Here is a 27,538-nt window from a genome sequence, read left to right as displayed (position 1 = left end):
AAGATTTATATTAACAATGGTAACGATGTTTTGTATATTATCCTAGTGGAACATAAGAGAGAAAAGGGAGGGTGTAGATATCCTGCCATTAACAAACACAAACAAAACAGGATCTTCTGGATGCAAGTACATTACATTATTTGTTCAGTGTTTACCTACTGAATGTTAGTGGGAAGACAGGGTGCTGTGTTCTTAAATACTTCAGGAAATTTGTGTCTCGTAATTGCTCCTGATGAAATTTCAGTTTGATTATTCTCCTGCTAGAACTGACTAGATTCTCTACAAGCAAGAATTTGTTGTCATTCACTAATTGTAGCAGTTATACATTTGCTAAATAAGACAATGAAAAGCAAACAAGGTGATACCAAGATGTCTTTGAAAGCCATTTTTAAGTTTCTCTGGATTAAGAACTATAGCCCCATACTTTTCACAGTTGTATTAACAGTACTACCCTATGTGCTTACTCAAAGAATAAATACAACACTAATAAAAACACACAGTCATGCACACGCACACGCACACACACACATCCTACCTATGTACCTCTGTATTGATCACAGCATTATTCACAGTAGCCATGACTGGAATCTACTGAAATTGATAAATTGTGGAATATATACTCAATAGAATATTATACAGCTATTGGAAGATGAAAATAGTGCTTTGGGGACAAACGGATGGATCTTGAGGTGATTTTCTAAGTGAAATAAGTCAGAAAGTGGCAGACAGTTACCAGATGTTATTACTCATTTGTGGAATATAAATAACCAAAGAATATAAACTGGGACAGCACAACAAAAATAATTCATAGACTCTGAAAACTTTCATAAATGTGGGGGTGAGAGAGGAGTGGAGAAGAGGGGGTATTCTGATAATGTGTTGACACTGAAGCTTTGTTGGGGTGGGAGTGAAGCATTTGAACATATTAAAGTATGAAGCGGTACTACCTAAATTATGTAACTATATTAATGAATGACAAAACAATACAATTTTATTAAAAAACCTTCACAATACTACTCCGTGGAAACTGGTGCTCAGAAAAACAGTTCTTAGGTCCTAGACAGGTTGCACATTGATCAGTTAACACAAAATTCCTACTATTTATTTTATCTTGGTAAGAATACTGAAGCATATAGGAATATAAATGGCACACACCATTCAGGCCACTCAGTTTACTTGGTAAGAGGTGACTTATGAATAGCAGTTAGTGAAAGATCATGTAGGCTATAGAAGACTCCTTTGTATTACAGACCCTAGTCAACCAAGAGAAGTTCACTATGTTGACCACTGCATTGTGCTTTCTAAGGTGGGGCAAAGCAGAGTCTTAACATTGTAGATAGATTTTAACCAACATATATTTGAAACTAAAAGGGTTTATGTTAATCCAGTAATTTATCCAAACAAATCAGTTCCTTTCCCTCCTAACTCACCAGAATCGACTAGATCCATATATGGTTCACTGCACACTTTTTGATAGTAAGAAAGGCATTTTCTTGACCTTGAGGGCTTTTCATGAGGTTTCTGGGACCTTTATTTCTTTCACACTAGATACTGCACCTTTACAGTGCTAATACTTTATGCATTTGGTTCATCTGTTCTATGTAATAAAGAATATGGCCTTTAAGAGATTCCCCTTCCCTCCTATGCTTTGTCTGTCTATATTCTTCTCCTCTCCCTCTCTGACAGCTCTTTCTTCTTCTCTGTATTTTCTATCTCTGTCTTTCCCTCCCTCTGTAATGATGTACAAACATTGAAACCATTCCTTCCAATAGATTAAAGACTCTTTCTCCAATTAAAACACATGAGGAATGGATTTCAAGATAAAGCATTGAAAAGATTTTCACTCATTGTCTTTAACTCAACAATAGACACTAATATAGTCATGATTTTAAATATAAATACTTATTTCCCATCACTGAAAAAGTTAAATAATCTTCATGAAGGAGAAAATGAGCCCCCCTGAGTGTCACTCTGTTTGCATATTAGCACGCAGCCAGGTCTCTGCCAAGTCGCTCTCTGACTGACTGCTACAGATGCTCTTTCTCAAGTATTCTGAGTCACATCTTTAGTGCAAGTCTTCAGGGACAAACAATAGCACCTGTTCCTCACAAGATATCAGGCCAGTTAGCCCATTCATGTATCTTTAATGAAGCTCTGGGGCAGATGGCAAAAAATGGCATCATCAACAACTTAGCACAGAGAAAACAAAGGGGATAAGTGTTGATGCAACAATGCTGGTTTACGAATAGGAAGAGACAGAACCTAAGTGTTTCACATGCATCTGCTGCTGTCTTGATTGTCTGAAAGACATGAGGAACACCCAAGCAATTAAAATTTCTGGGCATGTAGCCTATTTGATCAAGAATGTGTTCCCCACCCTCTCCAAAAGGGAAATGCTTTGGTCAGGGATTGTGGAAATTTAAAATTAATAGACAGTTGTGCTTTGGGGAATAGAGTTTATTTGCTTCATGACTGGTCTTCACCTGCAATGATTTTCCTAGATTCTCGAGTCATCCAAGTTCCGAAAGACAGCCGGTTAGTGCTACTTCCAAAGCTCTAAAAATAATGCAGTTTTATGCCCAGAAATGTATTTTTGGTCACATCACATTTTACTCTTTGTATTAACAAAAATGTTTTTACTCCTTTACCTATGGGATAATTAAATAATTTCGGAATTTGTATAAAGGGAAAACTATATGTTTTTAAATACATAGAATTAATTCATTTTCTGACATCATTGTTCTCCCCTCCGGTGGCACCTCTGCAGTTCTCCCACCATCACAGCACCCGTGAATTGTCTCCATAGTCCCTGTGCTCGGCCCTCCCCCCTTGTGACCCCTCTCCCTCCCTCCTCTCCCTCCCCCTCCCTCCCCCTTCCCTGCTGTTTGCTTCAAGTCTATGTTCAAGAAAGCTACACTTTTAAGAAAAATAGGCTATTTGAAATTTTGATAACTTATTTTTGAAAAGACATGTGGAGACTGGTCACTCTTTGATAGAGTGAGAGGAATTTTATTATTTTTTTTATTCTTTGAGTAAAATTTCTGGAGGTTGCTGTTTACAATGTGACTGCCTTTCCTGGCATGTCACCAGATGGAAATAAGATGATGAGAGGAAGAGGGAAGGAGGACTTACATTCTTCCAAGCAGGGTGGGGCTTTTCTGTATCTCCAGAATATTTTTTATCTGCCCTTGCGCTGATAGTGCAATGAACTCAATTCACAACTTCCATAGGAGGAAAATATTTGGGATGTTTATGTGATTCTTGGGTGCTACCGAACTGTCTTTCCTTATCTTTCTCCCCCTACCTTACCCTAACTTTCCACCTTTGTCTCACCGTAGATCAGTAATCTTCTAGCAAGTACAATAATTTGAAAGCAAGGAAAGGGAGGAATTGTTCCTTTAATTTATATTTTCCACTTGTATTATTTGCTTTGGGCCATATTAGTGAGTTTCTATAAAAGATGTTGGTTGGAAGTATTCATAGAATTATTACCTTTTGTTTTAAAGACTAGAGATCTTTAGTTTTAAAGACACATAATTCCTTGAAAATAACTTAACCCTGGAAAAATATGAGTAAGATTATTGGATTTTGTCAATGTCAAAACCCTGCCTGTGTCATAGGTTTGCAAGATGTTATCACTGGGGGAAACTAGGTAAAGAGTACATGAGATTTCTCTGTACTAGTTATTACAGCTACATGTAAATTTAAATTTATAAAACTTTCAGTCAAGTAATTGTTATCACAAATATTATATTCCTTATCTCATTAACCAAAGGTGACTTCATGCTAATTATAATGTAGTACTAAAAAGTATAGACATTATCTTCTCTCAGCCTGGTTTCTACTGACCATTGTATGTTTGTCTTGTCTCTAGTAAAGGGCACTTGGAATTTTCTTGGCATTGTTTTACCTAAAAGAAGTATATTTTCATCATTTGGAGTTAAATGATAATTGCTGGATGAATATATTATAATAAATTATTGGAATTAATGACAGTAGATTTGACAGCAAATTGTTCAGGGTACAAAATAAGAGAGAAGGGTCTAATACGTTCATAGTATTCACACTCCAGAGTCACCTTCAATAATACACCTCTGAAATACAAAATTATTTTCAATTGATGTCCTCTAGATTTTCTCTGTCAAAAGAGTGTCCACATATGATTTCTCTCTTTTCTTCATTGACATTCATGTGATAGAAGGAAAAAAAAACACTAAGCAATGTGATTAGCAGTTCTAGACTCTAGATTCAACTCTGTCATAGGCAGTGTGACTGCTGGCTTGTAGATTTTCTTTCCCTAGCCACCTGTTTCTCTATGTTTAAATGGTAAGGTTTGTATTAGACTGGTGTTTTTCAAAGAATGGTCCCTGAAATAGCAGTACCAGTCCACCAGGGAACTTTGTTATTATATTTTTAACTTCCCACCCTAGATCCACTGATTCAAAAACTGAGAGGATGGAATTGAGCAATCTTTGGTTTTCTATAAGAAACTCTTCAGTTGATTTTGATGTCTACTGAAGTTTGAGGATCACTGCTTTAGATTAAAATTTAGTCTAAAATTTATATTGTTGGCGCCAACCTCCAGCATGTCTGAATCATAGGTCTGGAAGCCAAGTCATCTGCTTTCCTACAATTCTCAGGTGCTGCTGATGTTGCTCACCAGGAGCCACACACTTTGAGAACTGCTAGATTAGGTCTTCTCTAAGCTCCATTTCAACTCTATGCTTCCATCCTTATTATTGCTTTGACAGTGTCTTCTGCCCCCTTTCCTTATATACTTTGTCCTGCAATTTATTGATTACTGCTGCTGGGCTAATAATTCTTTTCATTTAACTTCCCCCAAATCTCTTTCTTTTGAACCTAGTTTTGCCATTTGTAACCACTCAGACTTCGTTTGGTTCTTCTTTTATATGTCATTCCTTCAAATACTTACAGAATCTTATAGTTTCTCTCTCTTAAGCTCATGGCCCCTATTTTTTTAAGTTACTACTCCAGACCCCTAACATGTAATAATTACTTGAAGTTTGTTAAATGAAAGAAAGAATAAATAAATATGATTAACCTAGACATCTCATTGTGCCAGGTTCTAGGTTCATGCTAGGTCCATATTTCTAGAAGTACATGAAACACTGACTCTTGCACTAAGCAATAGTCACCCACAAAAATATTGTGTTTTATTTTTTGACAGAATGGTGGCTTCATCTTAGACACTTCAGGTTTGTATCAGGTCACAACAGGCTGGAGTTGAACAGCAAACCTAGTGCTTTCCTTCAGGGTTAAAGGCAAGACCTGGGCACTAGGGGATCAGCTCCAATTTAAGCAGGCTAAGTTTGTACTCTAATGTACAAAACTTGGGCTTACCTCAGCTAAAATGGAAGAAATAGCTGCCCAAAGCTAGTTTCTTTCACGCCCCACTGGCAAGGTAGTAATTGCACAAAGACCTTTTTATTATAAGTTGATTTTCCTGAGAAATGAATTCAGAAAAATACTGTAAAGTGTTTATTTTTTGCTTGCCCTTTATTAACCCACATCTTAGGGCTTTCCCTAGAGAAAAACTGTTGGTAAATGAAACCTCTTAGACCCACACAGAAGCATTTTTGCACTATGTCCCTGGCTGTGGAGGCAACAGGGACAGGACAAGGCAAGTTGGTGCTATTTAAACAGGGTCATCAGCTACTATATGGAATTTTGCCTAAAGAGAAGATTTAGGAATTTAAGTGGGGGAAGGGTTTGGTGTTGGTAGAATTACTGGTAGAGGTTTGTATCTTAAATTGGGATTTTTGTCGTCCTTTTATATAGTAAAGAGACCAAAGACCCAGTTTGAATGTAAGGATCATTCTGTTAGTATATCTTAGTTTCGATGTTTAAATAACAGAAGTCCTATAGTTCAACTTATAATATCAAGCCCCAAAAGCTATGACAAGACATTCCTATGACATTATCCTAGATTCAGGGCAGCATGCATAGAGTAAAGAAGGGAACTAGGAAATTAAAATGTGATTTTCACAGGCATGATTCTGTCATAGCTCTTATTTTCTTTATATGGAATACAAATACTGATATAGAGTGAAGATTTTCTATTTTGCATTTTTGTGCTCTTTGATACATTTATTGAGGTCAAATGAAATTTGATATAGTAGGATTTATTATGAAATGCTCTCCGAATACAACTCCATAATTACTGAGCTACATGGTAGTGCATAAAGCTGTAAAACTGCTTAGCCAGACAAGCAATTTATATGTTACATCGAGGTGTGCATGGCAAAGAATATTAGTTTAATTGGAAACCAAGATGTAGTGGCCTTAAATCTGAACAGCTATATGTTTAACATAATGTAGAGAGGCTTTGAAATAAGATACAAGATACTGCTTTTGGAATACATAACAATTAGACATTATTTTCTGACCAAGGATACTAAATATCATTTTCAAAATAAAGCACAGAATGCAAAGCAGGTGAAAGGGCAAAGCCTTTGAACATTGTACAGTATCAGAGGCAGCCTGTTTCTTCCAGTTCTTTGTTTAAAAAAAAAAAAAAAAGGAAGGAAAGAAGTCAAGATAAAAGAAAACCATTAAGTACAATTTAGTGGAAGCATGGATGAGGCAAATTCACAATGAGTTTATGCCCTTGGTGTGCTAATGGAATCTCGGAGAAGGAATTGGGTGGATTTTCTCAAGGAACAGTTTTGGGATGAGGTTAGAACTGGGTGGCTGTTTAGGTACTGGAATACCAGGAGTGAAAAACAAATATTCTTGGCATACATTTGCTCTCTGTCTGATCATAGGCTCTCTTCTGTTTAGCAGGTTCAGGGTCACATGCCTCCGCTCATGATCCCAATTTTTCCACATGACCAGCGGACCCTGGCAGCAGCTGCTGCAGCCCAACAGGGATTCCTCTTCCCCCCTGGAATAACATACAAACCAGGTAAGTAGAGAGAGATTTAACATTCTTTTGGAAATGCTAAAATCCACATGTTTTGCTTAGTAGTCACAATAACAGAGGTGCATATGAAGGACATATGAATAAAAATAACATAAAAGCTTATTTTAATGTGAGATTAGAATTGGGAAGTTAATTGGGAAGGAATATTGATAAATTAATTGGTTGCTAAAAACTTTTACTTTTTCTTCTTTCACTTGAGTTTGTTCTGAATTCACAGGTGAAATGCTACCTGCCCTGAGACTACAGATTTTTGTCCAGCTATTTCTCATACATTTACTGTGAATAATTGTCTTTGGTTAAAGGTATTTTCTTCTTCCTGAGAGCTTTTATGCTCTGGAAGAGCTGGTCACAGACAGTCTAAAATGTTGTCATTGTTTGTTGTCTAATTTGTCTTGGAAGCAAAGTTAAAACTGGACTGATTTAATTAGCTTACCACTAATAGGTAAAATTCTTTTTGATTTTAGTCTAAATAATGAAGCGTTCAGTAATATTTTCTCATTCATCTTTGAACCTCAAAAAACAGGTCACATAACCTTGAAGTGAAATATGTTTTGAAATGATTTAGTAAATGTTATGATTTTTCTTTATTCCTCTGAGTTTACTGGACTCCTGGGGAATTCAATTAGGGGCATAATGGTTTGAAGCTTCTTTTAGAGTCTCCTTGTAAACAGTGTTTTAAATGTTTAAAGATATGTTGCCAAAGGAATTCAATGTAAGAAGATAGTCAAGTAAATAAAAGTCAACCTTAATTTCATTTGTGCATTCTTTGTAAGTGACCTCAGCTCAGAAGGAGTGACCTTGTTCTACTCATTAATAATTTCTGTGTCAAGTTCTTTTAAATATATTAACCTGATTATATTAACCACCACATCTGACTGCAGTGGTTTCTTTGTATATTGGGTGTAGAAAATGAACAAAGGCATTTTAATATGCTTAAAGAAATAATAAAATATAAATCAAGATTCTAAAATTTTCAGTAAGGCTAATGAAATAGCATAAAAACAAATGTATTTAGTTTTATCATCTATATTTATTGCATGTTGCCATCAATTATTATTGCATTTGGTAGAGAATCCCTCTTGTAGGTAAAACTCGAGTTTTGAAATATTTCTTTGGAACTATATCTCCCTTTGAGGCATTGATGTAAACTAAACTTAATGGTTTATCCTGATTATAAGTCATTACTTTTATTTAAATGTATTATATTTGGAAACTGTCTATTTAATTTCCGTATTTTTAAATTATAATTCTTCACTTTTCAAAATCAGGTATGAGCCTTATTTTCTATTAAACATAAACATCAACAAGGTTAATATGTTACTTAATTTTGTTAAAACAATAGTGCTGATTTTCATGGGGGGGAAGATATTGTTATATGTTCAATGAATTTGTGACTATTAAAAAAATCTTTTCAAACAATATCAATGAGAATGTAATATGTAACTGAGCAAAGTATAGAGACAATATGGGGACAGTATGAGGCAGGAGTAAGTTATCTCTATTGAATGCCTAAAGTGCAGTATAGGGTAGTGTCCTGGGGTAACAACCTTATATTTGGTTATGTTAGTTAAACCTTGTTGGTGAAGTAAGGGCAATGGATTTGGATACGTAGGATGATTTTTCATCACAAGCAAGGCTGTTTTGAAAAAGCTCACCCATAATTTATGTCAGAAAATTTAGTTAACCACAACTCTTATTCTTTAATACTTTGTCCAAGCTTCAATGCATATCACAATTAAACTTAAATGGATTAAAGTTACATGTTTTTATGCTATTAGTAGAGAAATTACACATCCAGGAGACTTATTCCATGCAGTTTTACTCTTGTTCCCTGAATTGGGAGAGAAATATACTAATGGATTTGAGTTAGGACAAAAATCTTGTGCTCCAAATGAGCTGTATGATCATTTTACTTTGAAAACATGTGCGAAAATGACTAAATTTTTAATAGTCAGTAGGTTTGTCACATATAAAAAACCTTGAAATGGTGACTGGCCTAGCCTTTTATTTTTGTTCACCAAATAAGAGAATGAGCAAGCACTATAAATTACGAAATAAATGGCTTGCCTTTTTGTCCTTTTCTAGCTTTCCATAGCTAAAATAATCCTACAATTCCCACAGTGTTTGTGCCTCTAAACACTTTGGAATTGAGTAATTGTCTTGATTTCCAGAGTGCAAGGACCACTTTGGTTTTGAGAGGGCAAGAGTGATATTTACTATCACTCTTGACTGCTCCTGAATCCATACAAGGATAATCAAAACAAATATATTTAAGTTTATGTACCTTCTCCCCTTCAGATAATTTAACCCATTGCTCTGGACATTTAATGGCCCAGTATTCAGTGAACACCAAACAAGTTCTCCCACTTTGGTGGGTTGTTGAGGTGACATACTGCCTGCAAAGGATGGTACAGTTTCAGGGAAGCACACAAATCAGTCTCTTTAGAATTAGCTTAATTGATCTTTAACCCCTAATTATTTTACTAGTTCTATATTTTGAGACATCTTTCTAGGAAGGAGCGCATCAGGACCCAGAATGTAAACCACAGAATTGTGGTTGCTTTGCTCTTTCACATCATATACTGAGAGAAACAGCAATTCAGGATAAGATAAATACATTTGGACATCTATATTTGAAATAATTAAAAGATTGAGCCTCTTGCATAGAATGTCAGATCAAGATTGCATTGCCAGTAAAATAAAAACAATGCATAGTCTCCTTCGTTCGCCAGAGATCATGCAGTTGACCCATGTATTTTGCGTAGTTGGAATTTTTCACATGATTGCTGCTAGTGCAGCCCCTTGAAGTTTCCTAGGAGATGCTACTTGCTCCTGGCTTCTCCATTCATTTCTTAGTTGTAATATGATAATATCTAAAGCTTGCTTAATAATTACTTTTGTGCCAAACACTGTGCTAAATATTTTATGTGAATTATTTTATTAAATTCTTACTTGACATGCCATTTAACCTTGCTGAGCTTTGTATTTTTTGTAATCTAAAGAAAATGTCATGATTTATCCACTGCTCAGTGTGGTATGGAGATTAAATTTGTTAAAATGTCTGAAAATTCTTTGCAAATTCTGCCCTAGGTTTATTGGTAAAATCTGACTGTGAAATGGTAAATTTGACATTAAATTTCAACCTTATTGATTAGAAATGTGATCCCAAAACTGAGCATTTGATTGAGATGTCTGATTATCCCTTATCTAATGTTTCTATTAAAAATATCGTGGTAAAATATACATGACTGCTAATACATAAATACTAAATACAATATTTATAATCTAACCATTTTTAATGTACAACTTTGTTGGCATTAATACATTTGTAATGTTATGTAGCCATTACCATTATTTTGTACCCCAAAGTTACTATCATTCCCAACAAAAGCTCTGTAGGTATTAAACAATTACTCTCCCTATCCCCCTACTCCTGACCCCTATTAACCTTTGTTATATTATTCTTCTCTATGAACTTGCCTATTAGTGTTATTTCATGTAAAATGAATCATACAATATTTGTTCTTTTGTGTCTGATTTATATTACTAAGCATAATGTTTTCAAGGCCCATTCTTATAACATCTATCAAAAAAAGGTCATTCCTTTTTATGGCTGAATATTTTTATCCCATTTGTACATGTATCTGTTTGCTTATCTAGTCATCTGTTGGTGGACACTTGAGTTTTTCTACTTTTTAACCATTGTGAAAATGCTTCTGTGAATATTGATTCACAAATATTTGTTTGAATCCCTGCTGTCAGTTCTTTTGGATATAAATATATACATACATATAAACACATGAGTGGAATTGTTGGCTCATATGATTATCCTATGTTTAAATTTTTGAAAAACTGCCAAACTCTTCCACAGAGGCTGCACCATTTTACATCCACATAAACAAGCAGGAGAGTTCCAATTTCTCCATAAACTCATCAACACTTGTTATTTTCCATTTAAAAAGTTATATAGCTATTCTAGTCAGTGCAAAGTAGTGAACCATTGTGGTTTTGATTTCCACTGCCCTAATGATTAATGGTTTTAAGCCTCTCTACATGTATTTATTGAAGGATTATATATTTTTTGAGAAATGTCTGTTTGAGAAATGGCCATTTTAAAATTGGTTTGTTTAGTTTTCTATTCTTGAATTTCAGGAGTCCTTTATATATTCCAGACATTAATCTCTTACCAGAGATATGATTTGCAAATATTTTCTTCCTTCTTTAGGTTGCCTTTCCACTAAATTGTATCCTTTGAAACACAAAAGTTTTTAATTATGATTAATTCCAATTTATCTAGTTTTGTTGTTGTTACCCGGGCATTCGGTATCGTATGAAATCATTGCCAGGTCAGAAAGATTTACTCTAGGTTTTCTTCTCAGAGTATTATAGGTTTCAGTTATTAAGTTTATATCTTATTTTAATCAGTGTTTAATGTGCTATAAAGTAAGCATAAAATGTCATTATTTTACATGTGAATATTCAGTTTTTCTAGTACCATTTGTTAACAAGATGTTTTTCCCCCGTGAATGGTCATAACATAGTTGTCAAAAGTCAATTAGTTATACATGTGAGGGTTTACTTCTAGGCACTTTATCTGTTTCATATCTATATCTATGTAGCTATCTTATCTATCCTTATGCCAGTACAATTCTGTTTTGAATACTACAACTTTGGTTTTTTTAAAAGACTTATTTTATTTATGAATACAAAAACTTAGTTTTTTTTAAATACTTATTTTTATTTATTTGTGCATATAAGAGCTGGGGTGTAGGCCAGAGGTGCATAGGGTGAGAACATTCACCAGAGACAGAGTGGGGAGCAGAATAGGTGGATCTACTGAAATACACTGCTGAAGGGAAGAGCGGGTGTGACAGGAGAAATCTGCTGTGCCAAGTGGATTAGCTCCCTGGACAGGGATCAAACTCATGCTGCAGTGGCTGGTGATAGCTTGATAGTGCTGACTTTAACCCCTGTGCCACCAGGGAGGCCCAATACTACAATTTTGTAATAAATTTTGAAGTCAGGAAGTATGACTCTTTTAACTTTAATCTTCATTTTTAGTGTTCCAAATTGTTTTTGGCTCTTGGGGGCCCTTGAAATTCCCATATAAATTTATAGATCAGCGTTTCCATTTTTGTAAAAAGATTGTTGGAATTTTGCTAGAGTTTTCACTGAATCTGTAGATTATTTTGGATACTATTAGCATTTTAACAGTGGCAGGTCTTTCTGTGTAAGTAGATGCCTTCTCATTATTTTCTAAAATTTCTTTCCTCATTAAAGGACTGTTTATATTTTCTGTTTCTTCTTGAGGCAGTTTAGGTAATTTGTGTTTTGGAAGTAATTTGTCCATTTATTCTAAGGTCGTTTAATTTGTTGATGTGCAATTGTTACCTAATGCTTCTTTTTAATTCTATGTTTCAGCTAGTATTTAATTCAGTACACTTTGTTTGGAGAGATATATATATATATATATATATATATATACACACATACAAACACACAAACACATGTATATACACTATATATATATATATAGTTATGATTTATTTGGAGGATTGTAAATGTATTGTCTATACCCTCTAACTTTTGCTGCAGTGTAATGTCTCAGATAAATTCAGATTTGGTTATGGCATTCCTTCAGAATGTAGAAGAGTTGTAAACTTTTGCTGTTCTGAATACATATGACAAAGCAAGTTGCAAAGTGACATGCCCAAGTCTTTATTAGTGATTGGGATTGAAATATTTCCATAGTGTAGCAAGAATGACAATAACTCATAAAAGTGGGGTGTATCTATAGATTGTTTGATACCTTAAATAATTCACTATCATCCTATGATGCTAGCACATAATAATGTGTGAAAAATAAGGGTCAAGTATTACATTTTTCTTCTGTTTTTTATGGTTGGAAATAAGGTATGAGACTGGAGTCCCACTTTGAACAGTGATTGAAGAATCTCTGAGTCCTGTCTCCTAGTTTAATGCATTTTTCTACTCTACCCAACCTAAAGTGTTTCCTCAATAGATTAATGTCTGAAGTTAATATTATGAGAAGACTATAACTATCCCAGCCCTTGTCGTTCTGTAAAATCAAAGTAAATGGGTAGATATTTACACATAGATTTTTGACTTTTTGGTAAAAGTAAATTTATATCTACATTATACAAACTAGGAGTATTCCTAGAGGAAGTAGCCTGAGTCAATAGATTCTAAGTTCTTAGCACAAGCTCCCCCTTTTACTATGTTTAAGTTTTAACAAGTTTCGCCTTCATTTCAGTTTCCCAGATAATTTAAACATCTACTTTCTCTCATTCAGGCACTCTTGCTATGGAGTTGCTTTAATTCCAAAAGAATGTTGTCTATTCTGACAAGTGAAATTGAATTCAAGCAAATTTTCCATAGGTTTTAAATCCTGTTTTGTATTTGTTGTATAATCTTCAGATAAAAGTAGTCAGTTGGGAAAACTAGAAGGCTGGAAAGATGGATTTACGGAATGGGCATTATTTCCTAAATTGGCATTTGGAAGTTGTATTCTTATACTAGAGGTAACAAGGGCCAGATTACAGTAGTGTCTAAGACCAACCTGTTCTGACAAGCTTCATCTTCCTTTGTTTAAATTTAAAAAGAATGGTTCCTCACGCAAGCATTTCACATCCAGAGACAAATTTGAAAAAAATTGCTACAACATGTTGACTGAATCTTTGCCAACTCAGTCACTGAGAAATTTTTCTTGATTGACTCTTAGGCAGAGAAAATTAAGGGGCCAGGGTGCTGTAACTTTATTATTAAAAAAAAGTAAACTTCACAGTACCTGTAATCTCTCTCTTCCTTGCATTTTTCTTTTCTGTTTTTAACACCCCTCTCTTGTTTACCCTTATCCTCCCCTGACTTTTCATTTCTCTCCTAGTCATTTTATGTAATATACTCTGTTGCTCTAATGTATTCATTTTTACTTTTAGTATTGATACAATGATGTGTTCTGGAGAAATAGCTTTCTAAAGATTATCTTCAGAGATACAGATTCAAGCCAGCAGAAAGGTTAAGAACGTTTTAAAAAATATGCTTGTCAGCAGTGGAAAGAAAGCTGTTTGTAGCCAGCAGGTGAGCTGGAGAGTACTATAGGGTGTGGTAGAGATAGTAATAAATTAACTGGCAAGCCAAAAACTATAAAAAAAATCAGCTATTTCATAGCATAGAAGCATGACAGCTATGAAAAAAGGAGTGCCCCAGGGAATTCTTTTAGAGTTTGATTTTTTTAAATATGTTTGACATGAAAAATGTTTTAGTACAAATAAAGCAACTGGTATTAAACTTACAGGGAGGGGGTTTGTGGTTTAGAGTTAGTATGAATAATGCATGATATTTAAAGAAAGAACAGCTCTAAAATGTTCCGGGAGGCAGTCCATGTTGATGATTGGAATGGTGATTTTTCCCCCTATTTTTGAAGCATCATTAATTCAGCATCGTTTTGTGATTTTTTTTAACCTGATAAGATATCGACCAAAGAAATATTATTTGACTTAGATTAGGATATTCTTTCTTGAGATAATTTAGTTAAATATCAGGAAGATCAGTAGAATTATTTAAGCATAAAGCGACAGTCATTTTCTATAAAAAATAATTTGGTCTAGTTGTCTTTTTAAAAAAGCTCATGTAGTACTGCAAACCAAAATCAACCTCATGGAAGGGGAAAAACAAGATCAGATATTTTGAACATTACTCCATAGGAGACCAGCACAATATAGTGTTAGTGAATGCATTGTAGCAGCGCTCCATATGCAATCAGAAGCCAATTGTTACTGGACTGTGTACAAGCACACACTGTGCTCAATGGTCTGATGAGGTATTATGGATATGATGCAAAGAGACTGTGTAGATTAGAAGCTAACAATTTGTTAAAAGTGAAAGCGACTTAACATTTACATTGGGCCAGCTGAGTAGCACTTCATGTGGCAAGCAGGATGAGTTCCAAGGAACCAGGGGCACCAGAAGGCTCCAGGTACTAGTGTCCATGCAGAAAAAAGGTTTATTGCCTTCCAGTTGACTACCTTTATCACTGTGCTTTTTTTTCCTACACTGTCTCTTCATTAATACATTCAGATTTCAGTGTGGAAAGTTCATGCAAAATAGCATGATTATTATAAATGTCAAAAATGTGTGAAGGAACAGCCTATTAAAATATAGCCTAGAGATAGTACATAACACTGACTTTCAATAAGAAGCTGAAGCCAAAGTGATACTCCATTAAATCACTGATATTGTGTAATTTATACATAAGTATTAATTTTGATTTCAGTTACCACTATCACAGTACATTTCTCTACTTTCCCTTGATTCTTCAGGTCACTGCACATATCTGGTGTTCACAGGTCACAGGAAGTATTTCAGTTCCTCTGTTTAGGATGGAGCTGGAGTCAGAAACACATTGCAGTGTCATATTGATTATCTGTTGAGCCTTGCTCAATCTCTGCCAGACTTTTAATACAGATATCTCACGTAAAATGTGTGATTAGTTAACCAAATCATCATCAACAAATAAGTGATAAGTGCCTAGTGTGCATGATTCTGTGCTAGTTTCCACCAGAAGATAGTCCAGAAAAATACTCTTTTTGGGCTACCAGGCAGAATGTTGGTGGACAAGCTTAGTTTTATTCTCATCCCTATCATTGAAGAGGAGGCATTTAAATGTTTTTCCTTTTTCTTTTTTTGCAGAATAAAGTGTAGAGTTATGGACAATCAGTAACTTATAATCTTTTTTGGACTTTAATACTCTGCCTTGCCTACCATGCCAAAACTTTTGTTGTTCTGATAAAAAGCCCTAATGCTTTCTCAGTGAACTGAGTGTCAGCCTGGCTTTAAGATATTTTTTTACTCCTAAAAAAATGATGTATTACAAGATTTGTAATGGAGTGAACATGCTTGAATTGCACATTTAATTTTTTTAACATCACATTCATGTTTTGCCAGTTTGCCTACCAGCTATCTGTTAACAAAAAGTTCCAAAGCAACACTGCAAGTCTGTGCCCAACTAAGCCTTTTGTTTCTGCAGATGTTTGGGCTTAGAGCAATGTTGTAAAGCTCAGGCAATCCAAGGACCATGTTTGTACTTGTCGATTGCGATTCCCTCTGCATTGTCTAAACCTGTTTGCATTGTTCTTTCCGACAGGTGATAACTACCCCGTACAGTTCATTCCATCAACAATGGCAGCTGCTGCTGCTTCTGGACTCAGCCCTTTACAGCTCCAGGTAAGTGCCAGAAGAAAAAAATGTGGGATATGAGCCAGTACTTTAGTGGAAAATTGCTAACCAGCTGTATGCTAAATAATGGTCTGAATGTTAAATAATTTTTTAAGCATAGCTTAGAAGGATTAACACCTTATGTACCTACCATATTGCAAATAGTAGAGAAATGGCCAGTTTTAATGCTTTTCAAGGAAAAGTGACATTATAACTTAGTGCTATATATTCTCTATCAGATGAGTTAATGCCTTTACAATTTTTTATGGCTGGTTGTTGGATATGTTTTTCTTTATAAATTTTCCATTCTTTCATATTTGTTTCTAGATTAGCTTTTGTATATAAACATCAAAACAGGAAATAATGTTGGATATTTTCCTTCTTGCAACTAATAGAAAAGGGAGCTGTTATTTTTAAGTTACTTTAATACTTGGTAAAATGTAAACCACATTGCTATTGAATATATGTATGATTATCCTTCCCAGGGTTAAAAGTCCGGTTATGGTGTCTGACTAATTTCTCAATTACTATTCTTTATTTGTAAATCTTAACTCAGAGAGAAAGTGTTTAGAAGGGGAATACAAATTCATTTGTACCTTATTTTCTTCACAGTTAAATGAAGGGTTTACAAAAGGACTAAGTGATCTTATAGCCATCTAGCACTAAATTTTAGTGGGAAATTGACCTCATGTGAATATATGTTTTAACAAATAAAGACTTAAAATAAATGGCTCAGTATTTTAACATGTGGAACTGCACAATAACTTGAGTTTCAATTTAGAAGAAAGTTTATAGCTTTTATTATCATCATTTACTGTGATTATTTTTGAATTTTCTTAGGTAATATAGGGAGTCACATCTGACTAGATATTTTTATGTCTTCTCTACTATTCCCTTATGACTTGAACATAAAAAATGTACAGATATTTTACCATGAAAGCATGATCTTGAGCATATTCAAAGGGTCTGAAAATCAAGAATTTCTTTCAATATTGATAATTTTTGTCATAAGCCTCATTCAATAAGTCTTGAAGATGTTACCCATTGTGGACTGTGTGGTAGAGCTAGAAATTTTGCTAATAGGAGCAGCAACCCTACCTCTCTTCCAAACCTTCACCTTCCCCACTACTAACACTGGAACTTATTGTCGATAAAAATCTAAAAAGAAACCTCACTCAGAATAAACTTAATCTTACATCTTCTTGTTCCATAGCTATGCTACAGATTATCTTCTTGAGTAAGAGCCAGAAATAACAAACCAGTACCATGTTTTGATCCTATAACCAAGTTTCTATGAAAGAGTGTGTGGGTCCTAAACCTCTGCTTTCTATTCTTTGTTGTGGTCAGTACCCTGGATTTAGAAAATGTGTTCTATTTCATGAGTTCTGACACTATGTTTTGTCTTTTTTTTTTTTTTTTTGAATATGCTACTAAACAGAAGGGTCATGTCTCCCACCCACAAATTAACCCAAGGCTAAAGGGCCTAAGTGACCGTTTTGGCAGGAGTTTGGACACCTTTGAACATGGTGGTGGCCATTCTTACAACCACAAACAGATTGAGGTATGAATGCTTCCATTGGTGCTTCTTTGGGTGGGGGACTGGATTGTTCAGTCATATACTAGGTTTTTTTTTTAAACAAGTGACAAGCACTCAACCTAAACACTATGCAATCTTTCCCTTTTTCCTATTCCTAGGGAAGCTCATTTTTGCTCCATTTATTTCAAAGAAAAAGGAAAACCCCAAACAAATGTTTGTGAATTAGGTTATTTATTGCTATATATTCAGGCAAATTCTTTACATTAGGGGGTCTTCAAAACCATCTTTATTTCCCTTGCTCCTTTACTTTTTAATGTATAGTGCTATATAGTATAAAAAACTTAAATACTTATAAAAAATGTCATTTGAACATGTCATCTGAACCCCATAAAGTTGAAATAAAATTCTGCTTGTGTAAACAAAAACAGCGGAGGTTCAGAAAGGTCAAGTTACTTAACCAAGGCTACAAAATATTCATGGTGTCATCACAATTATTACCTAATTCAGGTTTTCTGATTCAGTTTTCTCAGGCTAATGAGGGGATAGGTACTTGGACCGGACAACTTGCTTTTTGTTTTATAAACTGCTAGAGTATTCTATTCAGATTAAACTTCCAATAAAGTTCCTTTTTGGTCTTTTGTGGGATATTCTGACCACTTGCGAGAAGATAGCTTGTATGGTTCTTCTGAAAACCAAGTCCTTTTCTGCTATAGGGATCCAATCCTTCTCTCTCCAATTTCATGCTTAATTCTGCTCCTGCATCACTGGAGTTCTTCCTTGGGACTCTCACATACTGGAGAATTGCCAGGTATCTGTTGAACCACGAAAGAATGGAAACAGGTTGCCTCTGATTGAAACACACTTTAGCTTTCTGCATAAAATTTAATATTGGGAAATTCAACTTAAAAAAAAAAGAAAAGAATTGTATATAGCAAAGTTGTATAACTGGCTCCTATTGGCTTTGCCAGTTTATACATATCAAACACTAGTAATCAGTAAAGTGTCCCTTTGACATTCTCTTCTCTGCATTTGAATCTGCATTTTTTTCAAAATGATAAAGTTCACTCCCAAGAATAAAGATGAAGACAAGATCAAAGGCCACCTTGGGAGTAGCCTAAGGAAGAGTTTCAGAATTTGTTGTCTCCCTTTTTCTTCCCTTTTACTTTGATATGCAGCTCACAGGGGGTTTCCACCCAAACATGACCAGGCATATACTGTCAAAGTATCTGCTGTCTTCTATACACCTAGAAGGAATTTCTTTTTTAAGACTTTCTTTTGGTTGTAGAGAGGGTACTATATTTCTGGACATTCTGAAAATCTGGCACAGTGAGGAGAGCTAAACAGAATGATAACTTGATTTTAGGAACAAGTTTTTCTGTGTAATGACATTTAGTAAGTTTGTTGAACTTTAAATTCTTGAAAAAATATGAAAGCAGGTAGCCTTGGCACAAATTCAAAATTTCCTTTCCTTTTTGACTTTTATTTTCTCTTGAGGTGAATTCTAGTACGGTAACTTCCCTTAGCCAATTTTCTACCCAATTTTCTCTTTCACTAATTTTTTTACTTATGTTGACTTCTCTCCCCTCTATCATCACCCCCTCTGATGCTGTCAAATCTGGCTACTTTTGCATTTCTAGAAAACATAGCATCGTATACAGGAGTGCTTTATCTGAGTAGTTTTGTAGCAATGCTAACCAAGGAGCACAATATATGCCATAAATCTGTTACTTTAATTAGACTAAATAAGGAGCCTGTTGATATGGTTTTCCTCATAGCTTTGCCATTTAAGTTTTGAACTCATTTTAGAGTGTCCTGGGTTCTTGTTTTTTCTTGCTTAGTTCTTTTGCTTGTATTTTTTTTTTTTTTTTTTTTTTGGTACCTTCATCCTGCATATCAGAAAACATTTGCTCTGTTTGCTTGTATGGAACACTGGCTAGAAAAGATCAACCGTCTTTGAAAAGGCAGGTTTCCCAAACTTTCCTGTTATGAATAAAGCATTTCTATTGGAACATCCATGAGCAGTACAATAGAAACCAATATCTAAACTGCTGCAGGCCCTAACATTTAAAATCTTAAGCAAAAGTAGAGAGAAAATTTAATATCTTGCTTTGTTGATTTTAAAGTCTGCTTTCTTTTTTAGCTAGTATTTTCTACCCTCTTTGACGGTCTAAAATATGCAGTTCTGTTAACAATCAATCATGATCATGATAAACTGTTGATACTGAAGAAACATTATGATTATGTTAATTGGTTTTAGTTCTAAACAAAGAGTCTTAGGAAGAAAGGCACCCTGTGACACCTACTTATTGACACCACTCCACCTCCCACCACTTCCAAACACACCATAGTGCATTGTTCAGAACTGGCCCTCTTTACCTAACATTACAATTCATTTGTCCTTCAAAGGTTGTCACTTCTAACATAGTGAGCCTGCGTGAATCTTAACAACATTCATAGTTGTAAACTAGAAGCCTGAATTTTTGTTATCAAGTGGGGAATAGATATTTGAAACAATTCTTTCCTCCTTTTAGATAAGAGGATACAAGAAAGATTTTTTTTTTTTTTGGTACAGTGTGCTTGTGTACACTAAGGCATGGTTTTCTTTGCCTCAGGGGCACAATTTAGGAGAAAGAAGGCCGAAGAATGCTATTTTTAGTTGAACAGTTCAGCAGATGGAGGCATGAATACTCATATGTCTGAAGGTTGAGGGGTTTGAACCATTAATTTTGATAATGTATTTAACCCTGGGAACAATCAGAAACTGTAACTCTAAGGTTACAGTGCTTTTGACCTTTAGAGAACAGAGGGCACTTGCTACAGTAAACAATATACTATATTGCTACTTATTCCAATTCTCTCACCCTTATAAATTTCAAGACCAGTTGCCATTTGCTTTCCTTAGCTATGTTAGCATTGGTCCTTCAAGTAAGTCAAAAAGAATGTTAAGGAAGGGTTGCGGGAGCAGTATAATGAGGTAGTCATGTAAATATGGCCTTTAAATAGCCAAGATGTTAGATTGTTTCCCAAGAAATACTGTCTCAGAAACTAAGCTCTGTATGACTTTTTTTTTAAGTGAAAAAAGTGGTTTTAGCATATTGATTCATTTCATGTAGTTACTTTCATTATGATAGATCCTTAAATTAAATTTGTTTTGTTTATAATTGGGAGTAATGTTGTCTAATTCTTGTAGTTTATGTTAAACACAATCTGGTACCATATCATGCAAAATGATACACCTGTCTCATGCCTTCTTATTAAATGATGCATGCTTCTCTTTAGCAAATACAGCAGTTAAATATCACACAGCTTAAGAATTTCTAATTAAAATATCTCCACATGTCAGCATATTGGTAATGTATTATTTTAATCCATTTATTTTGTTTATGAAACAGTGACATATGTTTAGATTGTGAAATATATGAGCCTTAAAAATCACTTTATTGAAGAAAATTAATTCCTACAGTACTGTCTCAGTAATGTGTTCACTCACCCAGTCAGTCACTGGCGGCACTGCCAGTCTTAATGTTGGGTAGACACACTTACCAGTTTTATCTGCATAACAGTCTTGGAAAGAAGCAGTAACTGTTCTTTTCCTTAGTGCCAAATGATCGGGTTTTTCCTTCTTTGCCTTTTTTTTTTTCTTATTCATTAATTCAAAGCTGTCCCCCCAAAACACTTTTGTTGCTTTTTTTTTTTAATACAATGAAAGATGGGACTGAGTGTGTGTGTAAGGGATTCTGAAAGACCAATCAAAATTAAAAACAAGCTAGTTACCTTTTCAAAGTTAGACATAGTAATTTGTTTGTCAGCAGGAAGATGTTTGGGTCAACCCTGAGATAAAGTGACTGTCAGCAGTTATTCCTACAAGACAAGTAATTTCACTCAATGTATTACTGACAGATTGCTCACTTGTCTGAATCACTAGAGAAAACAAACTTAATATTGTTACAGACAGAGTTTCTGTCTTCATTAGCTTCAGAGAATGTTTTTTATCGAGTATTCAAAGTCTACCAAGCTTTAGTTAGAAAATATTTTAACAGTTCTTACAATGATAGTATGGATAGTAGACTAAATGAAAGGAATTAAATATGAAAATTTTAAAAATCAATATAAATACATTTTCACTTTAATTTGATGGGTTTACGTGTAGTTTAGAGGAGATTTGAGGAAAGAAATATAATTAGAGCCTTAAAACACTAGCAAACCCTATCAACCATAAGTTATTTTTAAATGAGACTATTAAAGTCTTGCCAAGTTTGCAAAGATGGAGAACAATTGAAGTTTTTGCAAAAGAGAACACAAACGTATGTTATTTAAATTGTATCATCAATTTTTGTACTACAAATGGGAAGTGAACAAGTGCTCACCAACATTGAGAATATTCTATTTCTATTTCAGTTCCATTCTGAATCTTTTATGATATTGTATTTAGGTGTTCTTTGGCTCATACCTTGTCTCTTCTCGTTTGCAATTGTAAACATGCCTCAGTGTTTTGGAAGAATGAGATAGTGAGTTAGCTTTTCTGGGAAGGCTCCGAAGATTGTGATTTCTAATAGAAAGTTGAATGAAGAGTTGATTAGATTGACCTATTACTGGCTACCCAATGGAGAAAAAGGAATGCACTGATTCAGAGCTTGGTTTTAGAATGCCAACCGTGGTATTGTGCTTTAATGGGAAATAGTTGCTTTTCTCTCAGTCTGTTTTTCCTCATCCCTTTTGACTTTAAGATTGTGATGGTGGGCCTCCCCTGGTGGCGCAGACAGTTGAGTGCAGTGCTGTGAAGCTGTCCGCAGCCTCTGGAGTGCCGGTTCCATCCTGGCCAGCGAGGGTCCCACATGGCGCTGCAGACCTCTCCTGCCGCGCCTGCTGCTCCCCTCAGCAGTGTATTTCGTCAGTCTGCCTGTTCTGTTCCCCACTCTGTCTCTGGTGAATCCTGTCACCCTCCCATGCATCTGGCCTGTACCCTGGTTCTTATATGGGTAAATAAATAAATTTAAAAAAAAAGATTGTGATGGAACTTGGAAGGACCATTAGCTAGGACAAATGAGCTGTGGACTAATGGAATGAGCTCCACTTTGGAATCAGAATCTTGGATTAGAATTTTCATTTTCACTTGCTTGCTATGTTCTACATATACTGGTCTCAAAATACCATTCACTGCAAAAACAACACAAAATTTATTCAGGATGTTGTGAATATTAAATAGAATAATGAAGCATGCTTTAAATTTCCACAAAAATTATCATTAGAATAGGAAAAAACGCTTTTAACTTTCCAATAAGCAGTCAATTCTACTCTAGCTTTGCTACCTACAGTGCTTCTGAGGAGTACCCCTAATTTATTAGAACTTGAGTCACTGAATTCAGAGATTTTTGTCTCATGTATTGTTAAAGTCCCAATATTGCCTGGCATAGTAGTTGGTGAATGAATAAATTAATGAATTTCATTTTTGGTAGACATATGAGACCCAAGCTTTGAAAACATTTAATATGTTTGGGTCAATTGCTTTGCTTTTAGGAAACATTGTTTTGTGTAAACAACTTTTAATTTTAGATAGCCTGCTTAAGAAAAGCTGAAAATACTGTGTGAATCCTGGTGGAGGTTAAAGAAATGTAGGCTAATCAAAAAAGGATGCAAAATGTGGAGACATTTCTTAGTGTTTGGAAATCTAACTTTGTGTTCAATGTGTTTTTGTGTTCAAGATTTTCTTTCAGAGATTTCATTTTCGGTTGGTTTTACGGTGATACCAAAAAGTTGAGAGATTAGAGCTTTTCTTATATGATCCTTGTTAAGCTTTTGATTAATCACTGTTTAAAGTATTTGATTGAAGTAATGTTCACCTATAGTCACAGAGATGGTTTAGTAGGAGCCTAGGACCCTAAAAATACAAAATTAGTGGAGTCCTCTATCTTTTGTAAGATTTCCACCAACACTCATTTAGCTTCAGCTTCTCTTAGTTAATCCACTCAACAGGGAGCTCCCAGGGTCTGAATACTTGTACTTAAATAGACTTCTTGTAAGATACAAAGGTTTCTAAAAGAGTGACAGGTATTTCTGTTCCTGTAAACTGGAGTGTAGAGCTAATGTTTGGTTGGTATCAAGTATCATATATCTGCATTTGTATATGCTATAATAAGCTACCTTGGAATTCAGAGAGATAATGTGATTAAGGCTACGTTGGAAGGTTTGAAAGCAAAACATTGTAGTGTTTTAGAAAATGCTTCATTCCAGTTTCCAACCATAAAGTGTCAGTATATGCAACCTTTAGAAAATTTAAATCGGAAAATGAAATGATGAACTATATTAATATGTAGATAACAGAATACACTAACCAACACAAAATAATTTTTAAAACAACTCTAGTAAAGTACAATTGACATACAAAAAGCTACACATATATAATATATACAATGGATGAGTTTTGAAGATGAGTATCTATGAAATCGTCACCCCAATCTATGTTATAAACATATCCACGACCTCTGAAAGTTTCCTTCCACTATTATTATTATGTGATAAGAGCATTTATCATAAGATCTACTATGTTAGTACTTAATTATATGATGCACTATTATTAACGATAGGCTGTATGATATATAGTAGACCTGTAAGGCTTGTTCATTTTGTGTAACTGAAACTTGGTACCCCTTAACTAATACCCCTTGCTTCCCTTGCTCTTACCCCTGCAACCACCATACTACTTTCTGCTTCTATGAGTTTGACTGTTTTAGACTATTTTGTTTTTATGCCTTGACTTTTGTGAACAATGCTACAATCAATTTGTGAGTATAAATTTCAGTTCTTTTGGATATACCCAGAAGTTTCAGATCATACATTTAAACTTTTAACCCATTTCAAATTAAATTTGTGTATGGTTTAAGATAAAGTTCCACTTTCATTACTTTGCATGTGAATACTCAGTTTTTGCAATGTCATTTTTTGAAGAGACTGTTTTCTTCCCATTGAGTTTTTTTGGCACCAGATCATATGACACTGATGTGTGGATTTATTTATAGGCTCTCTATTCTGTTTTATTGGTCTATGTATCTATTTTATTTCAGTAGCATACTATGTTCATTACTATAGCTTTGTAGTATATTTTGAAATCAGGACATGTGACACCTTTAGCTTTGTTGTTCTTGTTCAAGATTGTTTTGCCTATTTGGATCTTTTATGGTTGCATATAAATTTTAGAATTTTTTTTATTTCTGTAAAATAATGCTAATGGTATTTTGTTAGGGGTTTTGTTGAATCTGTAGATCACTTTGAGTAGTATAGACATTTTAACAATATTAATTCTTCCAATCCAAATTTTTTTAAGGATATTTAATTAAAAGCAATTGAGAAACTATAGTTGGGTAGATTCCGCTCATAGACATAGCCTAGAGGAGGGATAAAGCTTCTGACCAGTAGAACCAGTATATAGTTATTACTATGTGAAGCATAGACTTAAATGGGCATTTTCAATTTCCAATAAAGTGCACTGAATTTATTCTTTTCTGTGTGTTTTCTTATAGCACCAGCAATAAAATTTATAACCAACCTTTATTGTAATAATGTATAAATTAACCTAGGTGATGATCTTTGGTATTTATCAGTGATTTCCCCAACACTATAGACCTTGAGCAGTATGAACTGAAACAAAAAATAAATAAATGATATTTATGTATAAAATATTATTTTTTAAAATGTATGTGTTGTCTATCTCAAACCCTATAAAATGCAAATATACAGTGCTCATTTGAAACTAATTTGAAACAGGGTGCTTTTATTTTTTTTTTAATTTTTAAATTTTAACATTTATCAATTTTTTAGGCAATATTTGCTTCCCCCCACCCCCTCAGATTGAGTCCCCATAGAATTTCCTTCCCCAAGGCACCCGTGCATCATCACCACAGTCCCCTGTGCTCCTCCCTCCCTCCCTCTCACCCTTCTCCCTCCTCTTCCCCTGCAGGATGTCTCTGGTTTATAATTGTCTGTTTTTGCTTTGTTGTGTTTTGTACTGTTATTATTTTTTTTACACTGATGTCTTATTTGGTTCCCCTCCCCTATATTCCTGTTATAAGTGAAGCCGTCCGATATTTTTCTTTTTCCGTCTGGCTTATTTCACTGAGCATAATTCCTTCTAGCTCTGTCCACGTTGCTGAGGATGGTGTGAGTTTATCTTTTTGATTGCTGAATAATAATATTCCATTATATATATATATATATATATATATATATATATATATATATATATATATATATAACACATCTTGATCCAGTCATCTATTTTTGGGCATTTGGGTTGTTTCCAGGTTTTACCTATTGTAAATAGTGCTGCAATAAATATAGGTGAATCACTGTTTTTGTGTCCTTTGGGTAGATCCCTAGTAGTGGTATTGCCAGATTGTATGGTAGCTCCATTTTTAGTAGACTGAGGAACCTCCACACAGCTTTACACAGTGGTTGGAAAAGTTTGCACTCCCACCAGCAATGTAAGGAGAGTTCCTTTTTTACCTCATCCTTGCCAACATTTGTTGTTGCTTGTTTTTTTGATATGTGCCATTCTTACTGGTGTAAGGTGGTATCTCAGTGTGGTTTTGATTTGCATTTCCTGATGATAAGGGATGTTGAACATTTTTTCATATGCCTTGAAACAGAGTGCCTTTAATAAGAAAATCCTTTTTAATATATATTTATCAAGTTTCACTCTACTTCACTTATTCATTTAAAGAGAGCATGAAGTATTATATCCTTTATTTTTAAATTCTTGTTACTTGAAATTACACTTGTTAACTTTGAATATGATTGTTACAGTGCTATTGGATTTGTATCAGAATCTTTTTTATTAAGGGAGTTAATCAATAAGCATTATCAGCATGTTTGTAAAAGTTTGGATGAGAATCCAAGCATAACAAATTTAATCATTCATTTATTTAAGAAATATTTATTTACCTGTTACATGGCAGGACTACTCTAGACAAGTGATCTTTAACAATTTTGCACCCAGGGTTCAGCTGACAATGTAGGGGTACATTTTTCATTGCTATGACCTGGGGACAGGTGAAGGTAGAAATTCTACTGGCATCTAGTGAATATAGAGACCAAAAGTGCTGCTAAATGCTTTGAATGCACATTCAAAGTCCCTCACAACAAAGAATTATCTAGTCTAAAATATTAGTAGTAATGAGATTGAGAAAACCTGTTTTGCATACTGATCAGTGAATAAAGAATTCCTTGCCCTCTTGAAGTTTACTCTCTAGTGGGAAAAAGATAAAATTGAGAAAGAGATAAATATTAAGGAGTTGGAATAGCAAATCTTACTAATATTAACAGAAATATTCATCTACCTCTCTACTTATCCACCCAAATGTGCATGACATATTTTTAAAAATTGAGACCTATTTGATTACATATCCTCAGTTCTTTGTTTTACTTTGATTTTCAAAACTAAGACTTTTTCTAACCAATCACTTCTGATTAGAGCAGTCACAATTCTCCTTAAGTTCATCTCTTCAATTGTATTAAGTATTCCATATACTCTTTCAATAATGAAATATGATTTCTGACTCTAATAGTGGATAAATCTTTCAGAGTGAAGTAAATATGAAATTTGGACCTGAGAGCTGTTCATTAGTTTTTATAGGATACTATTTATTGTGATCCCATAGGATGGGTGGAATCATTCTTGGCAGAGAACCTGTATTTGATATGTGAGTTGGACATTACAAAGGAAACCTGAATTTCCTTCTAAAATCAAAACAAAACAGATCTAAGAATAGCATGAATATTATATATGTATACCTATGTAAGACATATAATATAGCATTTTATAGTTAATA

The 27,538-nt window shown here is 34.4% G+C and overlaps 1 protein-coding gene across 7 annotated transcripts in view; it reads left to right on the top strand.

The window, feature by feature from the left end:
* The window catches only part of SOX6 (SRY-box transcription factor 6), a 306,844-nt gene that overhangs the window by 187,244 nt on the left and 92,062 nt on the right, over positions 1-27,538 (top strand). For 3 of the 7 annotated variants that reach the window (XM_084254044.1, XM_084254043.1, XM_084254041.1), the window contains exons 6-7: positions 6,811-6,925; positions 16,107-16,186. In XM_084254044.1, the coding sequence (XP_084110170.1) occupies positions 6,811-6,925; positions 16,107-16,186 (195 nt within the window). Of the gene's footprint in view, positions 1-6,801; positions 6,926-16,106; positions 16,187-17,615; positions 17,739-27,538 lie in introns of all 7 variants that reach the window. The other 4 variants (XM_084254040.1, XM_084254039.1, XM_084254038.1 and 1 more) reach the window with 3 other exon arrangements.

Source organism: Talpa europaea (assembly GCF_964194135.1).
Source record: "Talpa europaea genome assembly, chromosome: 1".
In the NCBI taxonomy this organism is placed as follows: Eukaryota; Metazoa; Chordata; class Mammalia; order Eulipotyphla; family Talpidae; genus Talpa; species Talpa europaea.
Note: the sequence above shows the minus strand (reverse complement) of the source record. Positions and strands in the feature narration are given on the sequence as shown.